This window comes from Euprymna scolopes, chromosome 36 (genome assembly GCF_053919585.1).
Source record: "Euprymna scolopes isolate OS-2025 chromosome 36, ASM5391958v1, whole genome shotgun sequence".
Lineage (NCBI taxonomy): Eukaryota > Metazoa > Mollusca > Cephalopoda > Sepiida > Sepiolidae > Euprymna > Euprymna scolopes.
The window spans coordinates 82,480,144-82,505,996 of record NC_136517.1 but is presented as its reverse complement, the minus strand read 5'-3'; the positions used below and the strand labels follow the sequence as shown (position 1 = coordinate 82,505,996).

The following is a 25,853-nucleotide window of genomic DNA, read 5'->3' as shown; positions in this document are numbered from 1 at the left end:
TGCTTCAAGTGCCAGAAGTTTGGACACCATCAAGATCGGTGCACACGATTACCAGTGTGTGGAAGATGTGGAGAAAGTGGCCCACACATTGACTGCAGAAAAGATTTCAAGTGTGCCAACTGCCTGGGAAACCATAGCGCTGGCTCTAGATATTGCGAAATATGGAAAAGAGAAAAAGAAGTGACCAAACTAAAACATATAAAGAATATATCCTACCCAGAGGCCAGGAAAATCATCGAAACTAAAACATATGCAGATGCAACAAAAAAAACTAATCCAATCAACAATCAAAATGGTCATATACATGTAACGGATACAACTGACAAGAAAATTGATGTCCTAAGCAAACTAATAAAGGAAATGAAAAAACTATTAGAAGAAATGAGGAAAATGTATAGTGCAATGTCTGCAACCAATCCAAGGATATTATTAAGTAAAGACACTACTGAACCACAAAAAGAAACAAAACCACAAACCATTTCTACAAAAACAACCGAACAACCATCAAACACATCACAAGCCAGAAAAGAATCAAAAATCCCCCCAGACAAAAAAAAAAAAACAAACAAAAACAGGAAAAGAAAGATCCCGATCTATATCTCGAACAGGGACTCCGACAGAAAATAGATTTGAGGGATTGGAGACGATGGAAGTTGAACACAATTCCAAATGATGAACAAAATATTACAATGGAATATCAGAGGGATAAAAGCAAACCAAAATGAACTCACATTATTAATAACAAATATGAGCCCAGCACTTGTCTGTCTACAGGAGACCTTTCTGAAAGAAAATAATACCATCAACATAAAACACTACACATCTTACAACTACATAAATAAAGATACGGACAGAGCTTCTGGAGGCACATCAATACTTGTGAAGAATGAAGTCCCTCAAAGACAAATAAATATAAACACAAACTTGCAAGCAATTGCAGTTTCAGTGACTCTACATAGAACTATAACACTTTGCTCAATATACATCCCTCCAAAAGATACAATCAACGAAACTGAGATAACTCAATTAATAAAACAACTCCCTAAACCCTTTTTTCTACTAGGAGATCTCAACAGTCACAATGTAATATGGGGAAGTAAAGAAACAAATAAAAAAGGAAAAGAAATAGAAAACATAATGAATAAAAATAATCTATGCCTCCTTAATAATCAAAACTACACCTATATGTACCCAGCAACAGGTATTTTCACCGCCATTGACCTTACCTTATGTGATCCTTCCATATATATGGACTATGACTGGAAAGTACACAATGACACCTGTGGGAGTGATCATTTCCCAATCATCCTGGAAAGTCTAAGTACTAGCACTGAACAAAAAACACCCAAATGGAACCTACATAAAGCGGATTGGGAAGACTTCCAGGAACAGTGCAAAAACCAATTAATTATCGGAAAGAATGATGAAGATGACCATTTGAACTACTTCATTAAAACACTCACAAACATAGCAAATAATACCATACCGAAAACAACCAAAACCAACAATCACAACAAACCTTGGTTCACAAAAGAATGCAGAAAAGCCATCAGAGCTCGACGAGCTGCCTTGAGAAAATTCGAAAAGTATCCAACAAGCGAAAATCTGGATTTCTTCAAAAACAACAGAGCAAAAGCTAGACGAATCATAAAGGAATCCAAAAGAACAACTTGGAGAAATTATATATCCAAAATTAATGTGAATACCAAGGCGAAGACAGTTTGGAACATGAGGAAAATAGAAGGAAAGTGTAGTAGTACACCAATATCCCACATCTCTAAAAGGCAACAAAATATACACCGATCAAAAAGACATTTCCAATAACCTGGCAGATAATTTATCAAAAATTTCATCATGTGACAAACAGAAATTCAAAAAGATTAGAGAAAAGGAAGAGAAAAAGAAAATTCTATTTAAATCACAAAATACTGAAAAATACAACCAACCTCTTACCTTGCCTGAATTAAAAGAATCGCTAACCAAATCCCATGACACAGCTACAGGGCCCGATGAAATTCCATATGAAATCCTCAAAAAACTTCCAGAAACCTCAATGAAATACCTACTTGAAATTTTCAATATTATATGGTCCAGTGGAAACGTACCCGAGACCTGGAAAGAGGCCACAATAATACCAATCCCCAAATCTGAAAACTCAAACATCCAATCCCAATCAAGTAACGTCTCAGATCCATTGAATTTCAGGCCAATAGCTCTAACAAGCTGCATTTGTAAGACCATGGAGAGGATTATAAACAAAAGACTAATCTGGTTCCTGGAAACAGAGAATCTTATTACAGAATTTCAAACAGGATTCAGGAAAAACCGAAGTTCAATAGACCACATAGTCAGACTTGAAACCTTCATCAGAGAAGCCTTTGTAAGGAAGGAACATTTAACAGCAGTGTTTTTTGACATGGAAAAAGCCTACGATACTGTGTGGAAGTACGGTGTTACAAGGGATCTGAAGGCGCTTGGACTAAAAGGCAGAATGCCAATTTTTATTGAAAATTTTTAAAAAAATAGACGGTTCAGAATAAAGGTTGGCACAGCTCTCTCAGACTTGAAAGAACAAGAGAATGGAGTACCTCAAGGGAGTATACTGTCAGTGACCCTGTTCAGTATCCGAATTAACAACATTGTAAAAAACCTTAACCCTGGGGTAGATTGCTCCCTATATGTGGATGACTTCCTAATATGCTGTAGATCTAGATATATATCTATAATAGAAAGGAAGCTTCAATTGTGCTTAAACAAAGTAATGAGATGGACGGAAGAGAATGGATTTAGATTCTCCAAAAGAAAAACGAAATGCATGCATTTCTGCAAACTAAAGAACATGCATAATGATCCTGTCCTAACCATGGAAGGAATGCCCATACCCGTTACTAACCAGTACAAATTCTTAGGGATTTTATTTGACAAAAAGTTAACATTCATCCCACACATAAACTACCTGAAAAAAAAATGTAACAAAGCTGTAAATCTTTTGAGAGTGGTAGCACATACCGATTGGGGTGCAGACAGGGAAACACTCCTTAAACTTTACAGAGCACTAGTCTGCTCAAAGCTAGACTACGGTTGTTTCATATATGGATCAACCCGAACATCATATATAAAAAGCCTAGACCCTATTCACCATACTGGCCTAAGATTGGCCCTAGGAGCATGCAGAACTTCCCCCGTGAACAGTCTATACACGGAAGCACACGAACCCCCACTAGATCTAAGGCGAGAAAAGTTAGCCCTTCAATATTTACTGAAACTGAAGTCTTGCCCAAACAACCCTGCATACCAATGTACCTTCTATCCTAAATATGAAGAACTCTTTAACATGAGAAGAAAAACTATCAAAACGTTCGGGCTCCGAATGAAGGAAAGCATTGAAGAATCGAAAATTCCAATCTCCAGCATTCACAACTTCATACTGCCTAAAACACCCCCATGGACCATGAAACAAGTTGAAATAAAACTCAACCTAAACAAAAAGTCCAAATCTACCACAAACCCTATTGAATACCACGACGAACTTCAACATTTAAAATTACAATATTCAGACTACACCTTTATCTACACAGACGGGTCTAAAAGCAACAATCACACTGGATGTGCAGCAACGTACCATAAAACCACAATGAAGAGAAATCTTCAAAATGAAGCATCTATATTCACTGCAGAGACTATAGCTATCGATCTAGCACTCAACATAATTTCAGAGGAAACCACCAAAAACTTCATCATTCTCACAGATTCTCTATCAGTCCTATTATCTATACAAAATCAAAAACAAGAAAATCCACTAACAACAAAATTAATAGAAAAAATCAATATCCTTTCAACTACTAAAAACATTATTCTTGTCTGGATCCCCAGCCATGTGGGGATCAAAGGCAATGACAGGGCAGATATAGCTGCAAAAAGATCTTCTCACCTTCCAACTGACAATTTTAAGATTCCACATACTGATCTTAGACCCCAGATAAAAGCATACATACAGGAAAAATGGCAACTGCGGTGGAGTCAGCAAGAGGGCAACAAATTATACTCGATCAAACCTGAACTTAAGGAACGATGTCCGGACATCAAGAGATCACGCCGAGAAGATGTGATACTGACTCGGCTGCGCATAGGGCACACCAACTTTACTCATTCTTATATACTAAATGGAGAATCGGCGCCAGAGTGCATCCCATGCCAGGAGACACTCACAGTAAAACATATCCTAGTTGGGTGTAATGACCTTGCCCCAACTAGAAAATTATATTATACAGAAAGCAATATGGAAGACCTTTTTGAAAAGGTCAACTCAGCAAATATTCTAGCATACCTAAGGAAAGTAAATTTATATAAGAAAATTTAAGGAAATTTAAAGTCACCCAAATATACACATCCATGTATAAATACAACATTTAATTTCTTAATTCAATTTTATAAAAAAAGGGAGGAAAGGCTGAAAAAGTCATTCCCCCCCTCCCAATAAAAAAAGTTAAAAAAAAAAAAAAGGACTCTGGCATTAAATGACCACATAGGTTGATATGCCGTAAAACCAATCAATCAATCAATCAATTTTGGGTCTAAAGACTTGAAATTTTAGATGTAGGTAACTTCAACATGGGAAAAACTTTGTATTTTGATTTGATACAAAAATAATAAATGTTAAGGGGTCAAAATTGGGGTCAAAGTTAAAAAAAAAATTTACATCTGTGGTTTCTACGAAATTACTCAAATTTTGATCTAAACTTTTGAAATCTTACATAAAGTGTATTCACATGTAGGGCAAGTTTTTTTTTTTTTTTTTTTTTTTTAGATGAATATAAAATCAGAATATCTTAATTGCAGTGGGTAATATGGTATGGATTCTGTTTCTGTTTAAGACTGTTCTCTCAAGAATTACCTTTTTAAAGGGAATTCTCCCAATATTATGTTCTCCTTTATTGTATCAGTGAAGCCTTTTTTTTTTTATTTCTTTTTTTTTTAAGTTAGAGCTTCAAAAATGGGAGTTGGTACCAATAAATTGAGCGACCTTTTGTGTTCCAGAGTTTAGTTTTCTACATAGTCACCACCATTCTCAATGCACTTTTGCCAGGAATTCAATGACACATCTCTGCTTACACCGTCCATGCACAGTCAATATCTGCGACGGAGAGAGGAAAATTTCATGTCTCTGTTGCAAATATTGACAGTGTGAAATTCTTAAGAAAGCAATTCCTGTCATGAACGTACGTCAGGAGCAGGGATGCATCATTGAATTGTTTATGCAGAAAAAAATTGAACCGATCGACATTCCCAGCACCTGTTGAACATTTACGAAGCCGATGCAGTCCATGTCAGCACAGTTAGGAGATGGGTTTGTTGATTTCAAAGTGACGACAGATAAAAGTGACAAAGCGCGCTTCAGACTTTTACGACGGAGACAGTAAAAGAGGCTGGCAAAAGTGCATTGAGAATGTTTTTATTTTTATTTTTTTTATTTTTTTTTTTTTTTTTACATGGAAGTCACCACTTATCAAGACCTGGAGGCCACTCTGGGATAAGGGTTATTGGGTGTACAGTACTCAATGGAACAATATCGTAATAATCGTTAGTAATGGAGATCTGATAAGTGTCTTACTTAAGGGGGCGGTTTATCAGGAACTTGGTGGTGACTGTAGAAAAAAAAACAAAATCTTGAGCACAAAAGGTGACCAGTTTTAATCGTATCACTTCAGTCTTCATAACTCTTCAACTTTTGAGTTAAAAATACTTACTCTTGGAACAATCGTCATATTTCTTGGAATTTCTAAGTAAACAATTTCATCCTTGTTTTAGCTTGGAATTCCATATTGTGAGGTCCTGTGCAAGAATCGGTACATTGGTCGAACTTTTATCCAGCCAAGCATAAGACTGCGTCAACTTGGAGTTGCCAAGAAATTCGGAGCGTTGTACGAGAACTATAAAGGCAAAAGTATTGTCCTCATTGACGACTCCATTGTGCGAGGAACCACGATGGCACCAATTATTCGACTTTTGAAATCTTCTGGGGCAACTCAGGTAAGTTCAAAATTTCTTTTCTTTTTTTTTACACGGTGGTCACCACTTATCAAGGCCCGGAAGCCACTCAGGGATAAAGGTTATTGCCAGTACAGTACGTTAGTGTGGAGATTTAATGAAGTGTCTACTTGGGGGGGGGGGGGGCGATTCATCAGGAATTTGTTTATATTGGACTTGAAAACATCCAGGTTGTAGTCAGGTGGGAAGCTGGCAGACGGAACAGTTCCACAGGCGTGCAGTTCTAAGAAAGAAGCTTTGTTAATGGAATCTACGTTTTGATTTAGGCACAGATAAAGAGTGGGGAAATTTTTTGACAGTGGATTCAGCTAGACCGATGTTTTTTGTAAAAGATTGGCTAGGGGAGGGGATCAAAGATTGGAGCTCAGACGAGCACCTGCCATGGAAATAACGATAAAACAAAGAAAGGCTCACAACGTCTCTTCTGTGGGAGAGAGGTTGAAGGGAAGAGAAAAGGGCATCCCCCACTAAGCCACGAAGTCTATTTTGAATTCTGTCAAGGCAGGATATGCTGTTTTTAGCAGCTCCTGCCCAGATATGGCAGCAGTATTCCATACTTGGACGTACTTGGCTTTTATATAGATAGAAAATTGCATCATTAGTGAGATATCTTCTGGAGCGGTAGAAGGGTCCTACCATCTTTCCATCACGTAGTCTGTGTTTTTTGTTTTGTTTTTTTTGTTTTTTTTTACCTCAAACAAGGCTTACATGCAATAGTTTTTGTTTGAGATCATGACTAACAAGGGACTTTGGAGAGTTCAGCAGCGAGATGTCTGTTCGAATTAAATTTAAACTTCAGCAGGTTAGTACAGTTAAGAAGGTCAACAATAAAGGGGCGAGATTTTGCTAATTTGTCAGGTTAGTTAGTATATATGTCAAGGGGGCACAAGTGCAACAAGTTCATCAGAGCTCATTCCGTTAAGCTATTTGTAAAATAGGCACAGAGATGCAACATTGCAGCAGTGCAACAGAGGTTGGAGCTTAGTCAACAATGCAAGTCCTATTAGATTTGGAGGGGGGGGTATATTCACGTATCGTTTGTGCCTTTACTCCTCCAGTACACTCAACGGGATCTACAGGAAGGTCAAAGTTGATCTGCGTTTGACTGGCTTCAACTTTGATGGATAAACAAACCAAGAGTTCTTATTTGCTTGACTCCCCATGAGGGAAAAGTTTAACACACTGTCAGTTTTTTTGTGAAAGAATACTTAGCTCCCCAAAAATGATCTGTTATGATATGTTTTTTTTGTTTTTTACTTTAAACAAAGCATATTCCTACTTGGACGTAATAGTTACCATTTGGGATCATGTCTAACAAGGGACTTTGGGGAGTTGAGCAACGAGACGTCTGTTCAAATTAAATTTTAACTTTTGCAGTGAAGAAAATAGGCATTCAAGGACCACAACAATAAAGGGGTGGGATTTTGCTACTTGTCAGGAGTATATATCGAGGGGACACAAGTGGTAAGAGTTCATCAGAGCACATTATGTTAAAGTATTTGTAAAAAAAAAAAAAAAAAAAAAAGCACAGAAATGCAATATTGCAACAATGGGACAGAAGTTGGAGCTTGGCCGACAGTGCAGGAACTCATAGATTTGGGAGGGTGGAGTCATATATCTGGGTATTGTTTGTGCCTTTATTCCTCCGGTGCATTCAATGAGATCTATAGAAAGGTGAAAAATTAATCTGCTTTTGGCCGATTTAAACTTTGATGGACGAATGAAAAAGGTGCACTCTGGATGAGACAAAAATAAAAATTACTCCAGTCAAGAAGGATTTTTCCTCTTCTGCTCATTTTTTAATGAGCATGCTTAATAACGTTATTAAATTCATGAGTTATCACTAGGGCTATGGCTACAACATATTCTTTTCATTTTTTGACTCTCCAGTGTGTATCCGTGTATATTTTATATGATTTTATATAGTGATGTGGTTCTCAGTTGATTAACTGTGTCGGTATATACTCAAGAGTAAAAATGATGAAAAGAATATTTTGTTGTCGTAGCCCTAGTTATTACTCTTGAATATCTTTAACCTGCTATTATAAGTGAGAATGTGTGTGAGGACATTTATCAACCTATATACTCAACAAATTTTGGATTTACAAACTTGAAATTTGGTATATAGGGTAATCAGACATGTGGAAAATATTTTAATCAGTTTTAATCCAAAAAAAGGGTTTTTGAAGGGTATAAATTGAAAAATTGGTATGTGGTCGGATTTTTATTTGTTCAATGAATGCACATGCTCGAATCCTTCACATTGTTAAGAATAAGTAGGCTTGAAAACTCTTTTTACATTATGTGTGAAGCTTGCCATTGTACTTGACTCACTGCCTTTAGGTTTTGGTTTCAATCTCAGCTCAAGTATTATTTTTTTTTTTTTTTTCAACTTTTTTTTTTTTTTTTTTCAACCTTTTTTTTTTTTTCAACTTTTTTTTATTTTTTCAACTTTTTTTTATTTTTTCAACTTTTTTTATTTTTTCAACTTTTTTTTTATTTTTTCAACTTTTTTTTTATTTTTGCAACTTTTTTATTTTTGCAACTTTTTTTTATTTTTGCAACTTTTTTTTATTTTTGCAACTTTTTTTTATTTTTTCAACTTTTTTTTTTTCTTTCAACTTTTTTTTTCTTTCAACTTTTTTTTTTCTTTCAACTTTTTTTTTTCTTTCAACTTTTTTTTTTTCTTTCAACTTTTTTTTTTCTTTCAACTTTTTTTTTTTCTTTCAACTTTTTTTTTCTTTCAACTTTTTTTTTTCTTTCAACTTTTTTTTTTTCTTTCAACTTTTTTCTTTCAACTTTTTTTTTTTCTTTCAACTTTTTTTTTTTCTTTCAACTTTTTTTTTTTCTTTCAACTTTTTTTTTTTCTTTCAACTTTTTTTTTTTCTTTCAACTTTTTTTTTTTCTTTCAACTTTTTTTTTTTCTTTCAACTTTTTTTTAGAAAAAAACAATGCTCACATGCACATGTTTCAGTTTCTTTCTGTTTTTTTTTTTTTACTTCATTTTTTTTTTTTTTTTTTAAGAATTTTGCATTGTTTAACACCGTGCAATGCCGGGTACATCTGCTAGTGTGTGTGTGTGTATACATAAGTCTAAAATATCAGCGGAACAAATAATTTGCATAATAAGATATGACTCACTTAATTATCCCACAACTGCCTCATTTGGAATACACGCTGTCAAATTTCCACTGCAGATACTTCAACTGGTATGATTGACATTGTCAGGTTATGCTGAAATGATTTATGGTGTTTCTAAATTTTTGAAATGAGGATTATTTGGATTCATTGGACTACTGTTCTCATCTTGAGTGATTTTTACAACATTTTGGTCAATGTAACCTCTGACCTTCTTCAGGTGTATGTTGAACTCGGGAATTTGGATGGAATTTCAAGTGGAACCCTTCACGGGGGTAGCATGTTCTTGTTCTGTCAGCCATAACTGGATAATGGTTCTAAGTAATTAGCAAGTGTATTTTTCAGTCGCCCACACTGAGGATTGAACCTTCAACCTTCAGGAGAATATCACTTTTTACAATTGATTTTTCCAAGTACTCATAACCACTGCACCATGAGTCCCATGTCGCAGTGGTTAGAGTACTTGGAATAACTAGGACCTCTATCCAGTTATGGCTGACAGAACATGAGCACACTACCCCAGTGAAGTAAATATAGGGTTCTACTCAAATCAAAATTCAGTCCAAATCTCGAGCTCAATAAAAACATTTCCGTTCTTCAGGATAAACCTGCAGAAGGTCGGAGGTTACATCGACCAAAACGTTGCGAAAATCATACTGAAGATGAGAACAGTAGTCCGATGAATCCAAATAATACAAAAAATGATTCGCGTTCAATGGTTTCTTTTTATTTTATTTTTTAGGTACATGTTCGAGTTGCTTCTCCACCAGTGAAATACCCGTGCTACATGGGTATAAATATACCCACAAGAGAGGAACTAATTGCTAATCAGTATGACCTTGAAGAACTAGCAGATTATTTGGGTGCGTTAAACTTTAATATATTTTTTTATGTTTCTAGATTTTTTTTTTTCTTTTTTTTTTTTTAGATGAGGATAATTTGGATCATTCAGACTATTGTTCTCATCATGTCTACAAGAATTCATAGTATAATGGATTAATGGCTAAAATAAATTCAGGTCTAATCCTCAATGCAGGGCGATATTATCTGCTGTGCTATGGATAAAGTGCTGGGTGATAATCAGTATTACGTTGTGTGTGTATAAGCTCTATATACAGTGTAACCTGAATATAAGAAACTCGAATATCAGAAAAATGGATATAAGAGCCTATATACAGACACAACGAAAATTCACAAACTCAGTATCATATTGAAGCCCCATCCTTCGCCTGAAAAATTACCCAAAAACGTTCATTTTTTCACCCCAAAATCGACAATTTTCGACAGGGTGCGGGGGGGGGGGGGGGGTCAAAAGAAACCGTCCCCTCGTGACAACGACCAGTTCTACGCATGCATCAGATGACGTCATGACCTGATTTACTTTAAATAGTTAAAGAACTGGCTAAATTTCATGTACATCGCATTAGCTCAGTTGGTTAGTGCGTTGGTTCGTTATCTAAATCGTGGTGTGAGATGTCTTCTTTTTTTTTTTTCGATTTTTTTTAAATTTAAATATTGAACCAGTGTTATTCAAGCCATTTTTCACGTAGCGTTCGTTTTTCTGTTTTTTTTGGGGGGGGGGGGTATTTTTACTTCGCTTATCCACTCCCGGCCACACACCCAAAAACACCTGGGTACCCACCGATTTTTTTTTAAATTTTAATATCGAAACAGGCTTATTTAAGCCATTTTTCATGTGTTCATATTGAAGCCGCATCCTTCGCCTGAAAAATATCGAAAAATTACCCTGGATATAAGAGAGTTATAGGGACAATAAAAGTTATCTCTTATATCCAGGTTGCATGAGTATATGTGACACTTTGGTGTCATGAATGCATGCAGCGAGGTGCAATGTTTGACCGGATGGGATGAGGTGAAGGAGTTCAGAGAAATGCATAGATTTAGCTAGCAAAATAGGACCAACTGCCAAGTTGTCATTATGGGCTTGTTACAAGCAAACAAGATGGTATATTATCTCAAAAATGGAGACAGAATTGGAGTTACATCCGAGATGTCAAAGGAGATGTTTGTATTAGAAGTGATATATGATAAGGGCCGCACACAGTAATGGGCGAAGAAACCCAGAAGACTGCCAATAGATATCAGTGTGATCAACCCCCCCCCCTCCCAGGAAAGAGAGAGAGAGAGAGAGAGAAATTTTGAGTGAATGAGACAAGGAGAGGCTCTGAGAGGAAGAGAGAAAGGATGTTTGTAACTACTCTCCGAGGAAGAGGTGAGAAAAAAGTGTTGGATTTGGAAAAAGGAATTTTAAAATGATTATAGTTGTAGCCAGCAAACTGAATGGCTGGGCTGGTCAAGCGCTCCCAACTTGAGGGCTCTCAGGGCCTGACATTATGATGTTAACTAGCCTGTGTTAATAGGAAATATTTGACTTTACTTGTCTGGTAATACATCGTTTACTGCTATAGTCAGCCACCTCAATTTAGACAGTAGCCGTTGTGAAGTAATGAACTTAATAAATAGTTGTTATTATTATAAACCGGAGTTCTGTTTGGTTGTGGTGAGGACTCACTTCTTTATGCAGTGAGCTGCAAAGACCAGCGGAGGGACCAATGTAGGGTAGGAGATAATTTTGTCGAGAGGCAAAGTGCCCCATCATGGAAACACAACGTGTGAAAACGATCAATAGGCCAACTTGTGACAGGACAACGTACAATCGAAAGAGCACCTGTCATATCGGGTGCAGTCCGACGAGGTTAGAGACACCCGATGTGGAGGTTGCGGTACAGGCCCGTTATATATATACCTAGCTGGGGGGGGGGGGAATTCCTGGGTGTTTGGAGATGTATGTGGTTTTGGGTAAATCAAAACAAAAGAATAAAAAATCATTTTGGTAGGTAAGTAGGAAGAATTGAAGTTGAAGCCTTGAGGCGCAGTTGGAAAATAATAAAGTGTGAAAAAAAAATAAAACGTGCGACGTTAACCGTTCGCTGACCAAGAAATAGTAACAGAAAGATGTTTGAATTGACAGGTGCCTGCTATAAAGTTAACACCATTATTTTGACCTCATTAATGAGGTCAAATAGAAATAATGGAGTTAACATTTACTGCGGGGCAGGAATTTTTTTTTTTTGTTTACTCAACTTTGGCTGGTTTTGTTTCCCCAAGATGTTGGGGAGAAACCAGCTCCCCCATCAAAAGAGGATTGTCCAAATTGAATAGCAATTGTCTGATATAAGGAATTTTCCTCGCATTAAAGCTGATTGCTGAGAATAACGTCTTACTTTTCAATTAGTTTTGCTTTTTATACGAAAAAGCCGAATCAACATGTGAGAAGCTAAACTAGACTAGCAATAATTTTGTAAAAGAAGTCGCTGTAAATATATCTAGATGCGACCCGCATTCCGAAATCGTAGATATTATTATCTAGGGGTATATAAACACTTTTAAGCAATAGTAATGACCCTGGGACCATCGACGAAAAAAAGCCTTTTCGAGACATACAAAAATGCGCGCACCGCTTTTGCCTTTTATATGTATAGACTAACAAGGGGTACCCGGCATTGCCCGGGTGTTTGGAGGTGTGTGTGGAAACTCCGGGGGTGGGAGGGTTAAAATAAAAAAAAAATGTTTTGGTAGGTAAGTATGAGGATCGAACCCGAACCCTTGAGGCAAAGTTAGAAATTAAAGTGTGAAAAAAAAAGAGTGCGACGGTTTTAACCATTGGGCCACCGCAAGATGCTAACGGAAAGACGTTTGAATTTATTTAATTACTTGGATTTGGCAGGTGCATGTTTTAATGACTTAATGAGGTCAAGTTTGACTGCGGGATAGTATTTCATTTACTGCGGGAATGCTTTCTTTTATTTTTATTTTCCCAAGATATTGGGGGGGGGGGATCTCCCCTTGTCCAAATTGAATAGCAATTGTTTGATATATGGAAAATATTTCCACATTGATCAAAGCCGATTGCTTTTGGGCATTTCCGCTGATAGACGGAAAATACCGCCAGAATTAGTGTCGCTTTTATTATAGGAAAAAGACTAATCCACATGTGGCGAGCGACAAATGTTGAATATTTATCTTCCCGAAGTCGAGCAAATTAAATAGACAGGTGAGCTCCGTTGTTGACTCTGAGATATTACGATTTATATGTGATATAAAAAGTTTTAAAAAGTTGTGAACCGACTGACCGCTTCTCTGAAAGAAGCCTTTTGTAGACATAGAGAAAAAGAGAACACACATACACACATACATTTTCGCTTTTATATATATAGATGAAGTTTCTTTGTGTCATTTAGTGTTGATAATCCTTGTGGATGTGTGTATGTGGCATGGGTAACATTTACAACATGGATAATACAGATAACACAAAGGGGACGGAACACAGTTTTGTGTGGTTATGCATCTTGCCAATAAAGGAATCGTAACTTTGTTCATCCGGATCTTGGTTGATGAATCTGCAAAAGCTGAAATTAATATTTCTTTCAAAGAAACGACCCGGAGTCTTTGGTTGTATTTTTGGACGGCTTTTATTTCACTGTTTCCATGCTAGAAGATTGCATGCTTGTCTTAGACTCTGCTTCACCCCTGTACAGGGCCATTACGGCCCTGTCTCCAACACTCTCTTCGTCTGTCTAACCCTTTCTCTAGCTCTGTCTCCTAATTCCTAACTCTCTTTGTGTATGTGTAACTATTCTATGCTACGACGTAATTCAACTCCCATCTCATAACATGTGACTTTTGAATTCTGTTTTAATATTTCTTAGAAACATTTTATTTATCACTGCATCCTTTCCTTGATTGTTAACCAAAATATTTAACTAAACATTCTTTTTTTTCAAAACATTCACACTGCATACCTTTTTCTACATAAGTTACAAAACAATAATAATGTTCATTTGTGGGACCTGTGGAAATTCTACAGGGGACTCATTCATATGTAATATATTCATGTTGGCATTTTGTAGATGTTCAGTGTAAATGGAGATGCTCTGATATTATTGTAGCTTTTTTTTTTTTTTTGTTAAAACTGCAAAAGTATTTATCTAAGCTAGCACAAACGCCTGGCAAACCCGGTCGTAAATTACGCTTAAATATGATATTTTAGTTCTTGCTGATTCCATATAGATTATTATAGAGTTAATATTCTATCGATTTTTATATATTATAAACTTGCAATTTCAAAAATAGAAAAAATATATCCATATGACTTGGGTGCATTAGCTTGAATCGAAACCGAAATAAAAACTTATGAAAAAAAAAAGGTAACTCGAGTTCCTTCATCCATAACTGAAACCAAAACTTATGACAAATTCTTGATAAAATTATTTATAAAAAAAAATAGATGACTTAAGTGCCATCAGCTATAACCGAAACCAAAACTTATGAAGAATTCTTGGTAGAATTAGTCATGACAAGAAATAGTAGTACATAACAACTAAACGACCCGAATGTAAGCGTGACACAGAAAATAACACACGCTATCGTATTAATATATAGAAGATAAGTCGCACTACTCTTCCAATCTTAATATGTTCTAAGTCGACTATTGACGGTCACTTGATGTTTTCCCCGGTAACATCAGTTCTTAATAACAGTCTTCTGGAGGTTAACGTTGAATCCTCACTGCAGGCAAGATACTATGAATATAATCACTAATTATGGTTTAATATTGACCAGGCAATACCAAAAGTTGTGCTGGTCGACGATTATTCTGATTATTCCGGCCAAAAATGTTTTAGAATAATAAAAATATTTAGAATAAATATTAATTTATATTACTTTAGGAATGTGAACTTAACAATGTTATACACACGCAACAAATTTTAGATACACTCGCACACATTCTCAAAATTAGACGATAATAGAAACTCATTATATATACACTGACAATGTTATATACACACTGACTACATTACCGAAGACTTCCACCTGATCATACAAGGTGGAATGATAAAAATTGTCCTAGACAAAACAACTTGATTCCATTTCCATTTGATGAAAACCAGTTTTCTTTTTTTTGACCATCTACTAGTTGGCCAGTTGTGTACAAATCCTAAGAGTTCTAGGAGCCATCTGTCATGTCTGAAAGTGACACAATGTTCAGCAAGCGAGGTTAGAGATGCAGCGCTGTACAACTCATGCTCTCTACCGATCCAAGTTATGACAACAGGACCATTGCCAGCACTCTCAGAATACAAATCTGGATGGTTCAATGCTGAATTGCACAATTCGACAAAGTTTCCGGCCACAGTTATGGTCTTCGGTGTGGTTTCAAGTGAGGGCCACATCATGCCACCTCACATCTTCGAAGTCAGCTTGAAAGTCAACATCAAAGTGTATCCGGATGTGCTGAAGAGTGTGGTGATCTGGTGCAATCAGGTGGCCACTGGCAGATCCTGGGTGTGGCAGCTGACCCACAAGTCCAACGAGACCCAGATTTGGCTTCAGGAGTGCTATGACTTTGTACCCTTATCTTACTGCCCCTCCTGCTCCCCCGACCTGAACATGCTGAACTACATTGTTTGGTCATACGTTAAGAACATCACCAACATGACCTCCTACAACACCGAAGCCAAGTCTGATCGCCGCCATCCACCAAGTATTCACTGAACTCTCATTGGCGCATAAGGATAAGGCATGCCTCCAGTTCTGGACCCGTATCAAGGCAGTGATTGAGGCTGAAGAATTAAATAGATTGAATTAAATAGATGTCAGCTTTACTACATAATCAATCAAGTAACCTGAATTGATTTTTTTCAATAATAGTTTTAAAATAAAGCTTTATTGCTGTTTTCTTTAGAGCTAGAATTTTATCGTTTCACTCTGTGTATAATGGAACGAAAGCAATCTACCTCTGTGGATTAAACGGTTCCATACAAATTCTAATGTTCAACGAGATACATCTGAAGAAAGTCTGAGACTATATCAGTTGAAATGTTGCAAGAATAACATGCAAGATGAGAAAAGTTGGTTTTGTTTCGTTGTTTTGTTTAATAGCATATCAACCCTTTTCGGATTAATGTCGAATCCAGTGGTTTTTGAAAAAGTTTTTATGCTTCAAGTTCTTCATATCTTCAAATATTTATTCATGCTATTTGGTTTGCTGAGAGTCGACAGGAGTAGATTTAGTTTTACACCATATTTGATGTATTTACACTGTCAACAACATAAGAGCTATTTGAAAAAATAAATCCTAACACAGTATTAACATTTTTGGACAAGAAAAAAGTGAAGTTATAAAAGAAAATGTAACCTTAATCTAATGTTACTTGACCTCATCTTAAGCCCCCCCCCCCCCCCAAAAAAAAAATCCAACATTATCTCACAAATAAAAAATAAAATTCAACAAATAAGTCAAAATACCTAACTCACATAATTTAATTTGGAGGAAAAGGAAAAAAAAAAAAAAAGAATTCCATATTAAATAAATAAAAGGGCTGATACACCGTAAAACAAAACCAACCAATTATGCTGAGAGTATAAAGGAGCAGATTTAGCTTTACGCCATGTTTGATCCCATTTAAATGCTGCGTCTTTCTGTCGGCAAAATGTTTGTAGATTTTTTTTTCTCAGAACAACATTTTCCATTAAAAATTCTTAAACAATTTTTTTTTTTTTTTTTTTTTTTTTTACATATTTCAGGCGCTTATACAAAAAAAGACATCCATGAAAATTGCATTCCCAGTAAAAAAATTTTGATGTACTTATGTATCATTACAGGCAGTAATGCTATTTAACCTGTAGTTAAAGAGTTAATACCAGCAAAATGAAGATGGATGAAAAAAACAAAGGCTTGTGTAATGGGATAGGAATGATGAGTCTTGTAACTGCATCCCCAGCAATCACTACCTTCCAAAACTGTCTCACCGCGGTTTTGCTAACTAATCCTCTGATCTGTTTTGGAGCCTATGGCACAGTGGATAGACCGTTGAGTCTCTATGGTTCTAGGTGAGCATTGTCTGAAGATAGTGGTTTCAATCCTATTCAAGGTAGGTCAGAGGATTAGTTGGTCAAAACGTGGTGAGAGAACAACAACAACAACTATGGGAGGCAGTAATTACTGGGAATGCATTTATAAAATTCAGCATTTTTATCCCGTCGCGGTTAACCATCTGAAGAAGATCAAGGGGTGGGTTGACCAAAACGTGATGAAACAACTATGAAAATGAGGACCACAGTCCGAAAAAAATGAATACACAAATTATGATGCCTCATCTCAAAGGATTAGAAAAAAATAAAATAAAGTATATAAAAAAAGACTGAAAAAGATTAAGTTTTTAGAATTTTTAATCATATTTTTCATGTAATAAAAAAAAAAGTGTTATGACATTATTTGGTGGTCCAAGTTTTCAAATAACTTTACAGACAAATGTATTCAGTACTTCTGTATTTAATTCTTGAAGTTCAGTTACATTAAAGAAAATTCATCAGAACTGTTGTGCGGGACTGTCCAGCAGAGGTGCTCATCTCTGCAGAACTGTCTGGCAGAAGTGCCCGTCTTAGCTCGGCGGGACTGTCCGGTGAAGGTATTATTTCGCTATGTATTATGACTGACCTACTCACAAGGAAACTACTTCAGATTTCTGTATGACTTCTGAAAATGCTGTTTAAACTTTCTGCAAGATTAACCAATGTTTCCAAAATTTCCAGATTCAGCATTAAATAACTTGAAACAAGTTGATATGCCGTAAAACAAAACAACCAAACTGAATTCCATGTATAAATATTTGAAAATATAAACAACTCAAAGCATAAAGTTTTTCCAAAATTACTGGATTTAGAATAGTAACCCAAAAATTCTTGATATGCTGTTAAACAACCAATAAAAGAAAATATCTGTTAATAAGATCAGCCCAACTTTCAGTTTAGTTCCACTAACTTTTCTTTAAGTAATGAACATTTGGAAAAATTCTAAATGTTGTTTAATGTGATTATTTTATTTCATTTTTGTACCTCTTTTCTGTTTTCAGGTGTGGATTCTTTGGAATATCTGTCTGTTGAAGGGCTACGTATTGCAGTGGAAGAAGGCATCAAAGAAGATGTCAAAGAGGGCAAGCACGGTCATTGCATGGCATGCTTGACTGGTGACTATCCCGTTACTTTGGAGTGGTAGACTTGTCGTCCAAACAAAGTAACACACTCTATCCTTTTCTCCCTTCTTCCAGTCTGCTAGGAATTTCTGACGACAAAAGTATTCTGATAGACGTCAGATTTAAAACTGCATACCAAACAACAACAAAAAAAACAGATTGCGGTTACTATGAGCGATGGTTCATAACTCAAATCGATTAAAATTAACAAATAAGTTAATTTTTGTTTCTTTAGATAATTTCTTTACTTTTTTTTTTTTTTAAAGACTTTTATATAAAAAAAAAATTGTTTCTCTCTAAAAAAAAAAACAAAAAAAAAACAAAAACAAAACTGTAACAATGAAGAATCTCTTGTCCAACTTCAACATAAACTTCTCCAAGATATTTTATTTTTTAAATGTTTCCCGGAAATGTAATGAAGACACCATTGTGCCTACCAAACTCATCCCAATTATTTTGGATTTATTTTATCATATTAATGTATACCAATGACACTACCAAGCTCTTTTATGTTAGTGTATACCAGTGATGCTAAGCAAATGTTTTATGTTAGTGTATACCAATTACGTTTAGCAAATGTTTTTTGTTAGTACATACCAATGATGCTAAGCAAATGTTTTATGTTAGTGTATACCAATTACATTAAGCAAATGTTTTATGTTAGTGTATATCAATGATGCTAATTAAATGCTTTTTGTTAGTGTATACCAATTACGTTAAGCAAATGTTTTGTTAGTGTGCACCAATGATACTAAGCAAATGTTTTACGATAGTGTATACCGATAACATTATCCATCATCCTGGTCCCACGTTATGAATAAATTGTCAAAACCTTTTGAGGATGATGTCACTTTGTCCAGACAATAGTTGGGCGAGGGTCTGCTCACGTAAATTCACATTTAAATGCAGAGAATGGATTGTCTTGACTTCAGGAGTCGTTGAGTGTTGCAGCTGCAAAATGGAGTAGCTTCATAAAAGATGAGGATATTTCATGTCTTTTTTTTTTTTTTTTTTTTTTTTTTTTTTTACGAAAGATGTATTTCTTAACGTTCCATTCCTCCATGTTCCATGTATCAATTCTTTGTTTCATAGAGCAGCTGACAGAGAACAACTGTTTCACTCGCCGCGTTGTATAAAACTAAAAATCCTCAGTAAAATAGAATACAAAGAAAAAGCAACAGTTGCCAATCAACCAAGCATCTTCCCTCCTCCCCCCCCCACAACCTTCCAACCTCTGCTTGACTGTGGACCATCATCTCCGTGTGGTTTTTAGCTTGCCACACTCTTTCACCTGATATTTCAAAGTCAAGTCAATTGTTGCTTCGGTACGAGACAGGATGAGGATGACGATGCAGTTCCTCAGTCGTGTGTCTATGTAGTACTTCGCCCCTTGTATTAGCAATGGAGTGGGGTCATTTTAGTTGACCCCTTTTTAGCTATTTTTGGTTCAAAGTTGTGCAAAAAGGAGCACCACCGCCTGCCTTGTGTCACATCATGAGGCAATCTAAACTTCTGTAAAAAAAAAAAAATTATCCCTGAATAAATATTATTCTCTTATAGAATAATTGAGCATTCTATTGGATTTCTTTTCACCCAACAAATATATATGATGCCAATTATCAATCCATTTCACCAATAATCGTTTGGATGGCTAAAAGAATTACCTCTGAAATAGATCTGATTATCTTGGCCAGAAAAATATCTATTAATTTGATAACAAATACTGAACAAGAAATAATACACCTGAAGATTTCGACATTCTGATGGGATCAATGGATTTAGTTATAAATGAAACCATATTTACTTTAGTATAAAGAATAATTTTGTCCAAAATATCTGTGCTAACTCTGCTCAGGTAGAAATTACAGATTATGTAAAAAGTTGAAAAAAATTACTAGAAATCCAAGAATAGAATTTAAGCTGATGTGTTAAGAAAGTTATATTAAAGACAGGAAGTTTCAAATGTCACAATTTTTTTCTTTTAAACTCTCTCTCTCCCCCATAACTCTCTCCTCCATAACTCATCATGCTAAAAAGTAAAAATGTTACTGTTAATACTAAAAATAAACACTTATAGACTATGAAATATTTATATCAACAAATTTAGCTAGAAGACTGTTTAGCATATCCCTAATAGGTGGATATGTGTAGCATATCCCTAATAGGTAGATATGTCTTAAAAATAATATAACAATAAAAATAAAAGGATAAAATAAATCCGACAGTATGCGTTAAAAAAAACTTGTAATTATGGAGAATATTTTCAAACTGTTTTGTTTTTAAATCCCAAAATAGTTTTTGCTGGTAAAATATTGATCTTAAAAATATTAGAACTAGCATAAATTTCTAGATGCTAAGTAATGTTGGGATTTTTATTGAAAAACTTCAAAGACATATGTATAATTATAAAACTGTGGATCTTTCTTGCTTGCATCTTGTCCTCAATGGTTGGGCAGTTCCATATTTAAAAAAAAAAAAAAAAAATGGTGTAAAAGGTGACGTTATCTATATATATATTATGTGTATGGGCATGTTTTTTAGTTTTGATCTCACTACTATATACTAGGTACAATATAATAATCAATAGAGAATTGTCTCTATAATAATAAATATGTAATCAACATGAATTAAAATATATTTAAGCGTATATTACAACCGGGCAATGCCAGACGCCTGCTAGTGTGTGTGTGTGTGTGTGTGTGTGTGTGTAGGCGCTTATGTCAACGGATCATTAAATCTAAGGGAGATAACCGGCATAGACATAGCAAAAATAAGCATATTTTGCAAGATATAATTTGGGACACTGAAATAATCAGTAGAACAACGAAAGAATGTCAAATGGGGGAAAAAAAAGAGAGAGAAAGAAATATGATTACACAAATACTATACCTGCAATCGCCGGGTGAAGTTGAAGTTAGTTCCAGAAATTTCAACAAAAAGAAAAAGCTAATCAACGAACTTCAAATATAACAAAATAAACTTATTAATTAATGCACATAAAACAAAAGTAAACAACCTGTTACAATGAAATCCTGGCCTTTTGGTAAAGATCAAAGTGTAGTATCTGTTCCGGCAGATACTGCAAGCTATGACTAGCAAAGACCAGATGTGGGGGCAACCCCACATGCCTGACCTTTAACCAGCTCCCATTTCCCACCTCTCGGGAGCTGGTCCCCTTTTCCCCTTCCCCCTCCCTTCACTCCTCACATTAAAAATCGGCCTTGTGCCTAATTTGCTCGGTGGGGGAGCAAATAAATACCATCTGTTCTTCAGATGCTGCACTTCCATTTCTTGTTCTCTTTCGGTGGAGGAGAAATCCTTCACGACTGAGACAATTTTTATTTTTGTACCTTTTCTCCACGTTAAAAAACGACCCTGGTGTCTAACTCTATCCCGTGGGGAGGCATAGTAAATAGGTACAATGAAATGATATTAATTAACCAAAAACAAAAATTAATTAAACTTGTTAATTAATGGAAGTAAAAAATCACTTGCATCACATATTGCTCCCTGATGGCAATAATTATGGGGGGGGGGATACTTCTCCCTTACCATCGTTTCAAACAAGCTTATTTAATTTTTGGTGTGGATTAAGTACCATCGTTACATTGTAAAAAGTTTACTTTTTTTTTGTGTAATACATTAATTAATACGTTTATTTTGTTACTTAACATTGTTATATTTGAAGTTCGTGGATTAACTTCGCTAACTTGTTTCCTTTCTGTAAGCAATTTCTGGAACTCGGCTACAGTAATCGTGTAATCATTTTTTCATTTAACATTCTTTCAGTGTTCTACTGATTATTTCAGCGTCATAAATTATATCTTGTAAAATACGCTTATTTTTGCTATGTCTATATTGGTTATCTCCCTTAGAAGTGTTGAAGGTTTAAATTAAATTAAGGCTAGTCAATCGAAAAGAAGGGATGGCTTTCGAAAATATCAGGGGGAGAAAAAAGTAACCCCTCTTTGTCGAAAAGTGCCCAATAGAGAGTGAAAGAATTAATGTTTTTAGTCAATTTTTCTCAATATTTGTCATCTGAAAGTTCAAGCTTCAAAACGATACCGATCTCTTGAACGTCCATCGCCTCTATTAAAAGTTTTAGGCAGACATACATACATGCATACATTTAAACAGACAGGTGAGATTTATATTATAGACTAGCAGGGGTAGCCGGCATTGCCCGGGTGTTTAGAGGTGGGGAGGGGGGTAAAATCGAATCAAAACAAAGTAATAACCCTGTTTAAATATTATTAAAAAAAAAAACTAAAAAAAAAAACTATTAAAACTTCTAAAAAATATCAAGAAAACAATAAAAAAAAAAAACAAAAAAAAAAAACAGTGCGAACGGTCCGGCAGTGCCCGGGTGTTTGAAAAAAAAAAAAAAAAAGTTTGGGGGAGGAGGGTGGTAGGCTCCAATCCGAATGTTTGAGATGAAAGCAAAAAAAAAAAAAAAAAAACGTAATGATTTAACTAAAAAGTGAATTAGGTCAAACATCAATCCCGCAGTTAAGTTTGTTTTGGTTTTGTTTCCCTAAGATGTTGGGTGACCAAATGAAAGCAGTTGTCTGATATGACCGCATTGATCAAAAGCTGATTTGCTTTCTGGATGTTCCAGCACAAAAGCCAAGAACAGGCACTGCTTAATTTAGTTTCACTTTATTTATGCTAAAATGCCGGACAAACAGGCAACACAGCGAAATAGCGCGATTTTTATAAAAGTCGATCAGAGTAAATCTAGACACGACGTCCCTTCGCAAATCGTACCTATTATGATCTAGCGGGTACATAAGCAGTACTAAGAGATAGTAACCCCCCCCCCCCAAGAAGCCCGGCGAAAAAAGCTTTTGCCGGACATACATAAAATGTGCACACACATTTTGCCTTTTATATATAGATGATGAGTCGTCGGCGAAGAAACACGCGTCAGTGGATAATTATATTTTAAACAATATATATGCCGCTCCCATTTGAGGGTATCAAATTGGTAAAACAGAAAATTATTCCCAATTCGCATTTAGGTAAAAATGCATTTTCATATAAATAATTGAATTCATTCAAAAAGTATCACAAAAACAAATAAATAACACACACACAGACATATATATATATATATATATATATATATATATATATATATATATATATATACTAGCAGGCCACCCGGCACTGCCCGGTCGTAAAATACGCTTAAATATGATATTTTGATTAATGCAGATTTTGTATTTATTATTAAATTATATTGGATCCAATATATAGTAATGATTTAAAAAAGATAGGTTAAAAAAACATGACTCGTGCACCACTAAGAATCCAAACCCAAATGTTTAGCTTATATTTTTTTTGACGTTAATGCCTGAGGTATGAAGACATGTTTGTTGCAAGGCTAAAAACTAAAACCTGAACCAATAGGTATTACATTACGTATACATATTCATAATACCATCGTTCGACCTTCACCTGGCAAATTCCATTTTTTTAAATTTTAACACTTTTGCACTGATTTTCCCCCGACTAAAACCCAAATATAAAGTTTTGCAGGGGTCCAAATACCCTATATATTAAGTTTCATGTTTGTAGAGCAAAAACTGACAGGAGGTTTGGTAGGCAAAATTTTTTAAACAAATGTATATACGCACACATAAATATATATATAGAAAGAGGTTTGTGCTTACTATAAGCTTTTTACACAAATATTATGCAAGTATAAATCATGTATAACATCTGTATGAATATAATTACACCTAATTGTTAACTAAAGATGATCATCCCATAAGAAAACCGAAAAAGACTAATAGGGAATTAATGTTTTAAAAAAGTATGCAAATTAGATCTTTTGCAGATGAATGCAATTCCACGGCTCATATATAACAAAGTGGCATTTTCTTTTTAAATAAATAGAAAAAAGGGTTTTTAATATGAATATCAATACATACAAAAAAATAAATTTATAGGAGTATGTGTGTGTATATATATATATATATATATATATATATATATATATATATATGCACGTTTCATTAAATAGCACAGATAACTCTTGCTTTTTTTCCTTGCAATCCTCTTTTTCTTTTTGTTGGATTGCAAGAGAAAAGGAGGATTGCAAGAAAAACAAGCAAAAGTTATCTGTGCTATTTAATGAAACGTGCATAAAAGAAAAAATGCTGCCTAAATATACTTATATATAAAAGTTAAAATGGGAAGGCAGAAGACCTAATACTCTAACTTTTGCTTAAGATGTGCATTTACTTTTTTAAACTTATACAATCGGATTTATTTTATCGATTTATTGTCATACACACGTATGTGTTGTAGTTTCTCTTTGCTCAGAAATTGTTTTAGACTCTAACCCTCTTGAATATTCTGAAACTATGTATGTGAAACCCAGTGTATTTAGAGAATCGTTTCATTTTTGTTAAACAACAACCTAAAGAATGTCTGAAGGGAAATAACTCTGTCTACTCTAAAGTTATCGCCCTTGCTAAAAGTTATTTTGATGCATCGTTGATCTGTTCATAATGAACTATGCCTGTATTGACCAGACAAAACAAAACAAGGAACATCCAAAATAAACAATACTACCGAAATCTGCTAAGTGACAGATAATTAATCCCTCCTTGATTCATAGTAATTCTTTTAGTTGTAAAATTGTTAAATAAATCATTTTATATTGTTGATCTCCACAGAATCATTTTCATTCAATTTATTTATTTATTTTTTACAAAGGGGAACGCCACTTATCAAGGCCCAAAGGGCACTCGAGGATACGGGTTACTGAGTGTACAGTAGTCAATGGGATAATTTCTTAGTAATCATTAGTAGTAGAAATTTGGTAAATTGTATTTAAGGGGACGGCTCATCAAGAATTTGTTTATGTTGAACTTGAAGACAACCAAATCGTAGTCAGCTGGAAAACAGACAAACGGAAGAGAGTTCCACAGACGTGCAGTTCTAAGAAAGAAGCTTTGTTCATGGAATCTATGTTTCAGTTTAGGCACAGATAAAGAGTGGGGAAATTATTGACGATGGTTTCAGCTAGATGAGTGTTTTTTCGTGAAAGTTTGGTGAGGGGTGACCATAGATTGGAGCTCAGACGAGCACTTGCCATGAAAATAACGATAAAGCAGAGACAGGCTCGCGAAGTCTCTTCTGTGGGAAAGAAGTTGCAGGGAAGAGAAAAGAGCATCCTCCCACTGAGCTACGAAGTCTATTTTGAACTCTGTCAAGGCAGGATAAGCTGCTTCTAGCAGCTCCTGCCCAGATATGGCAACAGTACTCCATCATTGGATGTACTTGGCTTTTATAGAGATAGAGAATTGCATCAGCAGTGAGATATCTACCTGTGCGGTAGAAGGATCCCACCATTTTCCAGCGGCCTTGGCAACAGATTTATATTTGTATCTCATCATTTACTTTACAACTTGAATCCTAAGTTGAAGGCGTCACTTACCCATAACGGTCAATCAGCACTAGGGCTGTGACAACAGCATATTCTTTTCATTGTTTTGACTCTTGAGTATATATCCATTAATATCTTGTTTTTATATAAACTGATGTAGTTCTTGGTTGATTGACTGTATCTTACTGTGTCGGATATATACTTGAGTCAAA

The 25,853-nt window shown here is 35.2% G+C and overlaps 1 protein-coding gene across 2 annotated transcripts in view; it reads left to right on the top strand.

Moving 5' to 3' along the window:
- The window catches only part of LOC145260633 (amidophosphoribosyltransferase-like), a 129,145-nt gene extending 104,230 nt beyond the window's left edge, over positions 1-24,915 (top strand). For both annotated transcript variants that reach the window (XM_080118955.1, XM_080118956.1), the window contains exons 9-11: positions 5,809-6,030; positions 9,929-10,049; positions 18,123-24,915. In XM_080118955.1, the coding sequence (XP_079975081.1) occupies positions 5,809-6,030; positions 9,929-10,049; positions 18,123-18,265 (486 nt within the window). In that variant the 3' untranslated portion in view covers positions 18,266-24,915. The remainder of the gene's footprint in view (positions 1-5,808; positions 6,031-9,928; positions 10,050-18,122) is intronic.
- The last annotated feature ends 938 nt before the right edge of the window (positions 24,916-25,853 follow it).